This window comes from Anoplolepis gracilipes, chromosome 5 (assembly GCF_047496725.1).
Source record: "Anoplolepis gracilipes chromosome 5, ASM4749672v1, whole genome shotgun sequence".
In the NCBI taxonomy this organism is placed as follows: domain Eukaryota; kingdom Metazoa; phylum Arthropoda; class Insecta; order Hymenoptera; family Formicidae; genus Anoplolepis; species Anoplolepis gracilipes.
In genome coordinates, this window is record NC_132974.1 from 7,308,741 (window position 1) to 7,320,729 (window position 11,989).

At 28.2% G+C, this 11,989-nt stretch overlaps 4 protein-coding genes across 8 annotated transcripts; 2 read left to right on the forward strand and 2 right to left on the reverse strand.

The window, feature by feature from the left end:
* The first annotated feature begins 477 nt into the window (after positions 1–477).
* Positions 478–7,723, forward strand: LOC140665703 (coiled-coil domain-containing protein 25). 3 transcript variants are annotated; one of them, XR_012046648.1, is made up of 6 exons: positions 478–635; positions 777–824; positions 908–999; positions 1,091–1,473; positions 1,550–1,738; positions 7,596–7,723. XR_012046648.1 is itself a non-coding variant. In XM_072892135.1 (5 exons), the coding sequence occupies exons 1-5, from the start codon at positions 611–613 to the stop codon at positions 1,629–1,631; spliced, it is 630 nt and encodes a 209-aa protein (XP_072748236.1). In that variant the 5' UTR covers positions 478–610; the 3' UTR covers positions 1,632–1,859. The 3 variants fall into 3 exon arrangements, 1 of the variants encoding a protein (XP_072748236.1); XR_012046647.1 differs by lacking the exon at positions 7,596–7,723 and adding an exon at positions 2,252–2,382; XM_072892135.1 differs by lacking the exon at positions 7,596–7,723 and having other exon boundaries at positions 1,550–1,859.
* On the reverse strand, positions 1,911–4,450 carry Tgt (tRNA-guanine transglycosylase). The gene is made up of 7 exons (XM_072892130.1): positions 4,120–4,450; positions 3,510–3,599; positions 3,253–3,406; positions 3,029–3,161; positions 2,758–2,919; positions 2,475–2,643; positions 1,911–2,390 (listed from the first exon to the last, which is right to left on the reverse strand). The coding sequence occupies exons 1-7, from the start codon at positions 4,318–4,320 to the stop codon at positions 2,046–2,048; spliced, it is 1,254 nt and encodes a 417-aa protein (XP_072748231.1). The 5' UTR covers positions 4,321–4,450; the 3' UTR covers positions 1,911–2,045.
* On the forward strand, positions 4,538–11,959 carry LOC140665705 (uncharacterized). Its single transcript, XM_072892137.1, has 7 exons — positions 4,538–5,215; positions 5,300–5,395; positions 9,551–9,724; positions 9,841–10,106; positions 10,183–10,287; positions 10,375–10,537; positions 10,654–11,959. The coding sequence occupies exons 1-7, from the start codon at positions 4,747–4,749 to the stop codon at positions 10,818–10,820; spliced, it is 1,440 nt and encodes a 479-aa protein (XP_072748238.1). The 5' UTR covers positions 4,538–4,746; the 3' UTR covers positions 10,821–11,959.
* On the reverse strand, positions 6,732–9,150 carry LOC140665702 (mitochondrial protein C2orf69 homolog). Of its 3 annotated transcripts, none has more exons than XM_072892134.1 (6): positions 8,971–9,150; positions 8,370–8,508; positions 7,896–8,023; positions 7,563–7,725; positions 7,063–7,309; positions 6,732–6,978 (listed from the first exon to the last, which is right to left on the reverse strand). In XM_072892134.1, the coding sequence occupies exons 2-6, from the start codon at positions 8,496–8,498 to the stop codon at positions 6,776–6,778; spliced, it is 870 nt and encodes a 289-aa protein (XP_072748235.1). In that variant the 5' UTR covers positions 8,499–8,508; positions 8,971–9,150; the 3' UTR covers positions 6,732–6,775. The 3 variants fall into 3 exon arrangements, with proteins under 3 accessions (XP_072748235.1, XP_072748232.1, XP_072748234.1); XM_072892131.1 differs by lacking the exon at positions 8,971–9,150 and adding an exon at positions 8,633–8,950; XM_072892133.1 differs by lacking the exon at positions 8,971–9,150 and adding an exon at positions 8,689–8,854.
* Positions 11,960–11,989: the final 30 nt, after the last annotated feature.

Below are 11,989 nucleotides of genomic sequence, written 5' to 3' on the forward strand. Positions count from 1 at the left end.
TATAACATATTAAATTAATAGAAATTTCTTTTTATATTTTTATTTTATAATAATTTCTAATGATTCGTGTATAATGTATACGTATACCAGAGAGAAACCTCAGAGACGTGAGCCAGTTTTTCTTGAGACGCTTTTTCCCCCGGGACAGTGGCGCTAACTGTTTTATAGCTGGCGAAACTAAATAGATCCACTTTTTTCGATGCCACGGTAAAAACGACGGATTGGTTCGTGTCCATGCTAGATTTATAATTGTAATTAGGAAAAAGTACACGGAATCTTTATATTTTTTTTTTATTATATCTTAGTTTTATCTTACATCTTTTTTCATTTTAATACATATAGATAACAATATAGCTATATGTGCTCTGGTAGAGAAATTATTAAAATTATTATATATATATATATATATATATATATATATATATATATAGAGAGAGAGAGAGAGAGAAAGAGAGAGAGAGAGAGATAAATTCTGAACTAGTGCAGTCAGTTCAGCTGAAAAGATCAGATTCTGGATTACGTGCAATAGCGCCATTGGTTGTTGGCGGTAGAAAAATATTTTTGGTAGCGAACTTTGTGACATGTGTTTTGATCGAAATTTTTATCAATAATGGTTTATTATTTCACAAGTGAAGGTAATTGTTTTTTTTATTTCGCATCATTATTTTTATTTTTAATAAAAGGGAAATTAGTATTATGTCTCTAAATTATTAATGAAATATTGTTTTGTTACTGATTTTGAAAGGTTAGACTAATATACTGATTTTGCATTATAGTGGTACAGCCACCCATTACGTTGTTTATGGGAGTTGATAAATATGAGAGTAAGTAGAAAATAATGCACGATTAATAAAATGGTTTTTATAACATAATTAAAGTATGATTAATTGAATTTTGTTTAATATAGATGAAGACCTTATCAAGTGGGGTTGGCCAGAAGATGTTTGGTTTCATGTTGATAAATATTCCTCTGCTCATGTATATCTTCGACTTCGACATGTAAGTATAATTATCGATTAAAGATTCATTATTTAATTAATATTAAATAGTATGATATATAAAATTGGTTTGATTTTTTTCAAAATTATAGGGTCAGACAATAGATGACATTCCCAGCACTGTATTGGAAGATGCTGCACAATTGGTAAAAGCAAATAGCATTGAAGGCAATAAAATGAATGATATTGATGTGGTATATACAATGTGGTCAAATTTGAAAAAAACGCAAGGAATGGAGGTTGGTCAAGTTGGTTTCCACAAAGACAAAGATGTTCGTAAGATTCATGTTGCCAAACGAATAAATGCTATTGTAAATCGGCTTAACAAAACAAAACATTCAGAAGAAGTAAACTTTAGAGCTGAGAGAGAAGAGAGAGATAAAAATGAACGAGAAGACAAGAAAAAGCTCTTAAGAGAACAGAAAGAAAGAGAAAAGGCAGAAGAAAAACGACGTCAAGAAGAAGCAGAAATGAGGTAAATTATCATTATAATTATCTAATTTTAGTTATATTATTTGAAGCAAATGCACACATAATGTTATATTTTTTAGAAGTTATAATTCTCTATTTAATACATCTAATATGACTTCAAATACGGAGAATAGTGGATACGATTCGGATGATTTTATGTGATGAAACTAATATTAGCATTTGTAACATGTGCCTCATCCTCCACCGTCTCCAGCAAAAAATATGCAAAAGAAAACTGCAGGATAAAATGTGTAAAATATTTTTGTCAGGTACGATTACTTAACTAATTCATGAATATGCTGTTTCAAATCTTTTCTGTAAAAGAGAGATATATGAATCATTGTACACTATGGTTGTTTTATAATAGAAAATTGATTTTTTATTCGTAAATTTCAAAATATTGGTATTGATTAATCCATGATCATTGTGTATTGATAACAAATGATATTATTATCAGATTATGTTTATACATGTGGGGGTGGCAAGTATTTATATAAATATATATATATTATTGTGTATTACATCTTAATATAATTAAAAAAATAAATTATAGGAATAAATTAGTGCAAAAACTCTTTACAATAGAGTAACATTGACAGCCTCCAAAGCATTAATTATCCATATTGGATAGTCTTTATTTGGATAAACTGCCAACATATATTCCTGTATAAATTTAGGGAATTTTTGTTCTTTTATACTGTTTCTGATGTCTCGCATTAGCTTCATTTGAAATGCAAGATTGTGAACTGTTAATAAATGACACGATACTGTTTCTATTGTAGCAATTTGATGCAGATAAGCACGTGTGTAAGTCTTACAGGTGCTGCACTCGCACGATTCGTCTATTGGTATCAAATCTTTTTTATACTGCGCTTGCTTTAAATTGAGTTGTCCCGTTTGTACTAAAGCGCAACCAAATCTCTGAAAGTTTTATTTTAACATTTTAGTTTTCCAATATCATTCGCACATCAAAGTCTTTCAATGTATAATCTATAAAATACTCACAGCTGTTCTTGTTGGAAATACACAATCATACATATCGATTCCTAATGCACTGCATACAATTAGGTCAACTGCAAATCCAACACCCATAAGATATCGTGGTTTATTCTTTGGAAGGATATTTGTTGATAAATGGACCATTTTCCAAAAATCGTCCTTGCTCTCCCCACCACTAAAGTCGTTATAAAAATTATTATATATAAGATTTTAAGTTTATCTATGTTTTATATATATAAGAATCTTGTTCTTTTTTAATTTATCATTTATATTAATCTAATATAATTACCTCAAACCTCCTACGGCATATCCATTCACTTCTCGTTTAACTAATTGTCGTGCGCTCTCGGATCGTAGTTCAGGGTTGAGACCACCTTGCACGATTGGAAATATACTTTGCTCATTTGATCTTTCATGTGCTGATAAACAACGATCTAGCCAACGTGTTGTTCTAAATTTCATTAAATTGATATCAGATTAATATAACATTTAATTACAAATTACAAAAGGCAACATTTAAATATATGTAACATTAAAAGATTTTTTTTAAATAATTGTACCTATGCATTGCTTCTTCTACTCTTGGCCCAGTTAAGGTACTTTTAACAACATCATCGAGTTGCATAATTATATCAGCACCAATTACATTTTGAATTTGAATTGAATGTTCAGGTGTCAACATGCACTCAGATTCTATAACATTGTACAAAAATCAATATACCTATATGTATAAGCTATGTTTTAATGTATATTTGAAAATATAAATATATTTGATTATACATACCATTATATGGCGATTTAAACTTAACGCCTTCTTCTGTTATTTCGGCTAGATGTAACAACGAAACCATTTGGAAACCACCTGAATCCGTTAACAGGGCTCTTTTCCAATTCATGAATTTATGCAAACCTCCGACTTTACATAGGACATCTGTACCCTGTCAATATTAAATATATAATTTGTTATAAATGTAGTTAAAATTGTTTATATAATTTCTTCATTATTTTTTCACTGAGAGAGGGTATAACTTCTATACTTACAGGCCTAGTTCCAAGATGATAGGTATTGCCAAGAATGATTTGACAATCCAATTGTTCCAATTGTTGGGGCAGTAATCCTTTTAGTGTTCCCTAAAAATTAGGTAATATTTGATGAAATTAGATTTTATTATTTATCTATATTACTGTATATACACAGTAATACTATAGTAATAATAAATAGGATACAAATATAAAGATATAATAGATAGATTTTTTATCTAAATATTTATAACAAATTTATGAAAATATATAAGGTATTATTAATCTTTCAATTATAAATTATTGAATATGAATTTTTTTCATTAAGAAACAAGTTTCATTAAAAATGAGTTTCAAGCATGTAAGAAAACAAGAATTTATTACCAACGTCAAGGGATATCTGAATTTTAACAAAGTTGTAATATTCTCCACAAAATACAATAATAAATACAATAAAAATTATAAACAGTTATTATCTTCTATGAAAATTCTTTATCTCAATTTAAAATGAAAGAGATTTTTAATATTTTATACATGCGATAATTGCGAGTCATCTTGTATGTAAAATTTAAACAAATATTTGTTTAATATTTTAACAAATATTTATTACAAGAAAAAAAGTTTTATAAACCTGAGTTCCCACTGGCATGAATACTGGTGTATCTACATGATGATGAACAAGTGTCATTCTTCCAGTTCTGGCTTTTGTAGTTTGACATTCGGCGAATATTTCAAAAATCAACGGAGCTTTTTGATTCGTTATTTCCGCTGACATTTTAGAAAGTCCTACGTTCACTGTTGTACAATACGTTTTGAAGAAAAAGTTAAACATGTAGAAAAATTAAAAATTTATTTCTATATTTTTTAATCTTCCCTCTCGAGTGTTCGAAATAAATGAGAGGTTATGTTACAGTATCATTTTGCTCCACGTGTTCTTCGTTCTAGCTGCGCTTTTTTTACACTTTTAGCACTTAAATATATTTCGTACATTTTTTTTTACTGAACACCCTATATATAGTATGTGAGTTCGAGACTTGAGTAAATAAAAAGCTATCGAACACGACGAAGACGAAGACACGTCAAAACACATTCGAACTGCAAAGTAACAGTTATGAAACACGTAACGGATGTTACAATTTTATGCATGTAATTCCACAAATGTTTACACTATGATTATCTCGTATCGGGTGTACGGTGTACGAAACGTATTCGGAGAAGAGAGTTGTTTTGCAACGGCTGTAACAGTTAGCCGGCAGATATGAAAACCGAGGTATCCTGGAAACGGCGATTCCTACGAAAGAAGCTCAAGTACATGCTGGTATGCGTCCTGGTGGTCGCTGTGATATTCGTATTTTATCAGCTGTTTTACTTCAAAGAATTGAATCGAGAGACGACGGGCAAACTGATCGCCGGCTCGTTGCGAGATAATCATCAAGTGATCGTCGGCAAACGGACTTCTAAATGGCATCAACCGCAGCATTCCAAGCTGATACGTGATAAAAACGGTCGGACTGTGTCGTTGCGTGGTACGCGAGACCAAGACATTGCTAAGTATCTTCCCAATGATAATGGAAAATTTGTATGTTTTGCCTCGAAGAGGGAAATCGAGTTTGTGAAAATTAATGATGATTATTGTGACTGTCCGATGGATGGAAGCGATGAACCAGGTACCAATGCGTGCAATATTGGTATCTTTAATTGTGAAACTACTTCTAGAAAATCAGCAGGTATTGTATTGAAAACTTGAATATTGTTGCAATCAGATATAAATCAAATTTGAAATATTTAAAATCATATATATAAAATTGCAGCAAGAATATCATCGTATAAGGTCAATGATGGATTTTGTGATTGTTGCGATGGTTCTGATGAATGGGCTGAAGCAGCACTTTTGTACGAGCTTAAAGGTAATTTTTAAAACATATTCCATTTTGCTTATTTAATCAAATATGGATATATATTGAGTATTAGCATAATATTATTTTTTGTATTTTTAATAACTTATACTTGTTATTTATTACAGGATCAGGAAGTGTAAGTTTTCGTAGAGTTAAGTGCCCAAACAGATGTTAGTGAGAGAAAAGTGAACTGTAATTCAGATTGAAAAGAAAGTGCTGTTGTTTCTGGTATGGATTTATATATACATTATGACAAGTTGTTAAAAATATAATAAGTAAATATTTAGAACAACTCTTATTATCTTAGATTTTCATAAAAGTATACTTATTTAGTAATTTTTTGTATGTAAAACAAGGGAAATTAAGAAATTGCTAAATATAAAAAAAATAAGAAATCAAGTTTTTTATAGTTAGGAATCTATTTTTGAATTTAATTATTAATGTAATTACATGTGTTTTTAGTTTAATTAAAAACTGAATTTCTCATTTCTCATTAATTAAAAAAAATGACTTTTATTAATATATATAAAAATAGTTATATAACAAAAAATCAGATTTAAAAAAGTCTCATTTAGATAGATCAATAATACAAGTCTCATTTAGATAGATCAATAATACAAATCATCTAGCACACAGTAATTTATAAGATACAGCACACAGTTATTTATAAGATATAGAGAGTAATGTAGTAAAAATGCACCTACAATCATATGTACATATATATATATATATATATTTTTTTAATTTTTTGCATTATATTTATAAAGATGGATGTTTTGCATTAGATATAATAAGATATGATATATAATGAAAAAAATAGATTAAAATTTATAAAAATAAAAATTGGAAATCATGATTTTATTATATTTCCTTATATTAAAATAAATAATTACAATCTATTAGTTTTAACTAGTAATTATTCCAAAAATATCACATAGTATATCATATAGCAATATAATATCATAAAAGTTGTACAGTAATTATAATAATACTGTAAATATTATATCACATACATTTGTACTTAATGAACTTTATTATTTATGACTAGATTTTAAGAATATATTACGGATAAATTATATATTGCAGAAATATTCCATAAAATAGATTCTATTAAAATAACTTGTTTAAATAATATCTGCAAGAATTAAATTACAATTACATATATTATCAATAAGATCATAATTTATATATAGTTTTGCTTGTTTTAATTCTCAAGTGAGAAAACAGTTATAATCTATTATAATTTGCTTGTTTTGCTTGTTTTAATTCTCAAGTGAGAAAACAGTTATAATTTATTATTCTATCAATTTTATTATTATTTATTTATATGTAGATAAATATTCAATTAACATATTTTCAACATTTAATATTTGAGAAACGTATAACGATTTATTCTACATTATTTCTGATATCTGTAAGAATATTAAAATGCGATGATAAACTTCGCGTTTTGTCGCCAAAATGTAAAGTACGTTGTACAGATACTCCCATATTTTGTAAGATCTCATTGAAGCTATTTTCTTCCAAACCAATCCATGGCCGATGAATGTCTTGCATTTGATACGGTGTAACATGTACATGAGTATTTATTCCTAAAAAGAATAAAAAAATATGAATTTATTACAAAATATTGCCGGAAGATTATTTGAAGATATTTATCTGCTAGGTCATCTCACTTAATTTGGCAAAGGATCGAAGTATACTATGCTCTGTAATCCATGTATTTTTGGGACCATTGTGTCCACCATCCAGCCACCACATACTTTTGATTATTTTTATAAAATTATTCATATTAATATTGTCATTTGGATTTTCAGCATAATAGTGAAATTCATAGAGAAATTGATTTAAAACCGCGCATCCTTTGCTGAATCCCATTAAGTTTAAATTTGTTGCTTCAATATTATAATCATCATCTGTATCCTAAAAAGTATAAATCAAAATGTTATGTATCAATATTTATCAATTTGATATCTCAAGTATTATGTATATCATATTCAATGCATATAATATATAAGTTGATTTATATAAATTGTATCTTTCACGAGTATCTTACAATAAAGATATGAATTATAAATATAATCATACACATACAACAATACATATCAAAATTGAAATGAAATCAATATGCAATTGGTTATAAAATTTTTTATATGTTATGGTTTTTTCTGCATACTTCTCCCATTTTTAATGTTTTAACATGTTCTAGACAGCAAAGAAGGAGTTCTCTTAAATGTTTTAAAGCCTTGTGCATCGGACAAAATGAGGGTGTACCATATTTATCTCCTGGTACAAAGTTATCGAAACAACTGAAGACTGCATTTTTAGTTATTAACATCCTGAAAAAAATAAAATCATTCATAGGTAACTAAAAAGGTAACATAAAAAAAGAAGGAAAATTATAATTTCTTTCTAATAATTTTCATTAATTAATTAGCATTAACAAGAAATTATATCACATAGGATTATTAGTGAAATTTTTCTTTACATGAAATTGTGAATGTTTTACCTAGTTGGACGAACAATAAATACATGACTTCTAGGAAATTGTTCAGAAAGTATAGTTGCAGTGTTTTCTAAATTCCATTTCACATATTTCTTACTATCTGGATGCCTTTCCATATTTTCTCGAGTGTCCTGTAATAATTTTTCTTGATTATAACTTTATAATATCGCTAATATAAAATATATCAGTAAAAATGTCTTTTGTTAAAAACTAACTGATAATTCTTTCAAAGGACCAAGATATATTCATTTTTTTTATAAATATATCTCTTTATATAACTTTATATATCTTTATAAAATGTGATATATTATAAATTGAAGGAAATAACATAAGAATTATAATCATATTTGTAAGAAATATCAAGCTTTTTAAAAGATGTTGAACGGTCAATTAAGTTATTAAAAAAATAATTGAATATATTATAAAAATTATAATACTAATTATTTTTCATTTATTAAACATCAATCCTGAACATACTTGGACATCACCTCCAAAGAATACAAGAAGATCCTGTGTTGGCTGCAACTTTGGCGGTGTATAAAGTATATCGTTGCATCGGCCTGGAACGCCCGGTATATTTTTCCATTTCCAGATTTTCGATCCCATCGATTGCTATCTGTAAAAAGAGTTATACAGAAACGAATTACTGTATGTATTTTTTCGAAAATGGAATATAATATCATATCAATTTGAAAATTGAAACGGATAAAAATAAAAACCTTATTATAAATCGTACAAACCGTATGAATATTATTATAATATTATAATTAATACGTTGTTATAATCTTATACGAACAAATTGCAGGCAAACTGCAGATGACTGCAGAACTGCAGAAGATGTGACGTCTATTTGTTTTGATTGAACTTTCTTGCACTTTCTGCGCTTTAAAATAGCATGTGAGATATACAATTATATGTATATATGTATGTATTACTTATATGTATTTTAGTTGATAAAAGAAAAAGAGAACAAATTATGATACTGCACAACTGAAATAAACACATTTTTAAACATTTTTCAAAGTTACATGTTATAGACTTTGACAGTTCTTTTTCCTTTCTAAGCGTGAATACATACTTGTTCCATTTTTAATGCGGAAAGAGTACAGGGAGTGCAGCTAAGTGACATTTCGGCGAACACACGATAGGTATTCTATATTCCGGCAGTCGGCATATCTCACTAATTTTCGACAGGATATTTTGCAACGTAATGTCCGTGAAAATATCTCTGGATCACTGCATTTTACGGTATGTTGTGGTAATTAAAAAAAAATTAATCTAAAACATTGAATTTTATATAGAAGATAACAGCGTTAACATAAAATAGCATTAATAGCCGATAACAGCATTCATTTTGGGCTAAATAGCCCATAATAATAAGGCATGAGACCGGTGACGCATTTTTCGCGATGCACGGTTACGACGATCTGCGTTCGAAAACCGAGTTTCATCACGGGCAAGGCTAAACAACGATTACGTAAGATCAATTCGTCAAGGACGAATACGGGCGAAAGAGCGTTTAGGAATAGATCCCTTCTCTCCGCTCCGATGACACGTTTCACGGAACGATAGAGAGCTTATGGCAAAAACATGCTAGATTACGTAAATTCATGCTCTTCCGCGGCTTAACCTCAATTTATTGATTAACGTAATTTCAGTGATGAGACCCGTTACGTCGCATCGCGAGATGCAACAACAATCGGAGCCTAACAAGACAGCATGGAGTCCGTTCGATGTATTTCAACGTGACACGTGTTGTGAATACGCGGTGATAGTACTGAATCGACCCATATATTGGAAGCATGATATCGTGTTCCGATTTTGGCAGAAAGGTATTTCGATTGAAAATTTGTACTATATATTTACGGGACAATTTTTCGGATATATACAATATTAATAATATACAAGTGACGTACATGGTTAATTTGTATGTGATTATTTGAACTAGCTCAAATCACGGTCACCGTCGATGGTGGAACGCACAGATGGCTGAAGTATTTGGAGGAGCATGGGATAGATGTGTTGAACGATGAGCAATATAGGCAATACGTACCTGATCTTATTACAGGAGATATGGATAGTTGTTCACTGACTGTGATCAAAAAATTGAAAAATAGAGGATCTACCATTGTTGAGACGCCTAATCAAAATCATACGGATTATACTAAAGCCTTGTTGCAAGTTGCACACTATGCTAATATTAAAAATATAAATGTAATCCTTAAGATTTGTTTTTACTTTTTTAAAATTAATATTGTATATATGATAAAGCGAACAATATTGTTGGCAGTTAGGTCAAATATACGTGCTTGCAGAAACGTCGGGCAGATTTGACCATATCATTGGCAATATTAATACATTGTACAAAAGTGATAAGCTTGTGGGAAATACACAGGTAATGGATATTTTATTTAACAGAAATATTCAAAAGAGATGTATCTTTATGTGTTGAATATCTTTATTAAAATAATTTTTTTTACAGGTAATACAAGTTGCAACAAATTCTTTAACATGGTTATTAAAACCTGGTTTGCACACTATATGTATACCAGAGATCTTAGTACAACGACAATCCTGGTGTGGTTTATTACCATTTGGATGTCCAGTTAATTGTATATCAACATCTGGCTTGAAATGGAATTTTAGTATGTTTTATTTCCCTCATTCATATAAGTATATAAGTCATCATTTATTGTATAAAAGTTTAATGTGACCTATTGTATTGAGAAATTTTTCTAATTCTACTTTTCCTATGTTTCAGATAATTCAACTACGCAATTCGGCGGTTTAGTTAGTACTTCGAATACATATGATAATTCGAAAGTGACGATAAATACCGATACAACAATAATTTGGACTATGGGTATAGAACCTCTTATAGAAGCTAAAAGTGCCGAAGCAATTACTTCATTGATAGATGACAAGTAAATAAATATTTCAAATTATCAATCATATGACAGATTAAGTTAGAAATGCTCAATATTATAGTGCTGCCTACTTAATAATATTTTTATTTAAATAGTAACAGTAAATTAATTTGCCTGAAATTGAATTAAATTATAATTATGCAAATTTTAAATTTGATCTAGAAAATCTGGTATAATTTTGTAACTGATAAACATATCTATCATAAGATACCTAATTGTAGTTATCATCATAAGATGAATTATTTAATCTACTTTATACATCTTATGTGTTTGAATAGAGCTATAGTTCTCTATTTTACATGAAAAAACTGTCTATCCAAACATATATTATATAGCATTATAAAAGGGTTATCATATTATCATTTTATATTAATTGTAAATTTATATATATTTTATAATTGCATCACAATTCACATAACATTAAAATATCAGAGAAAAGTATACATATATTTTTATTTGTGAATAAGATATATCAAATTGATATAATTGCTTAATAATATCAGGTACTATGTTATGAGATCATTTATTTATTAAGTCTTGAATATAGATTGAATACATATGTGTTAAAACATCTAATAATACTGCTGTAAGCCATGAAGTTTGCAGTAATCATTGTTTCATGTACATACGCACCTGTATACATTCCTATTTAGGTATTCTCTTGTAGATATTAATAGAAAAAAATAGTTAAGAAAAATATAGAAAATGTAGTTTTGTAATGTTGGATTTCTGCTAAAATTTCCATCCAAACATAAATTATATAGCATTATATAAAATGGGTTATCATATTTATATTAATTGTAAATTTATAGATATTTTCTATAGTTGCATCACAATTTACATCACATTAAAATATCAGAGAAAAATATATAAATATATTTTTATTTGTGTACAACATATATCAAATTGATATAATTGCTTAGTAATATAAGGTACTATGTTATGAGATAATTTGTTTATTAAGTTTTGAATATACATGTAGAATGAATATAGGGTGAATATATAGATGTGTTAAAACATCTAATAATACTGTTATGTTGTTTACAAATGTGAAACCAAAGCTATGACAAAGTTGCATGACACTTTAATAAGTAATATGACAATGTATTTTAATTTGAATTAAACTAAAATTTAAGCTAAAGATTTGACTTTCGTAAAAAACATTTTTTT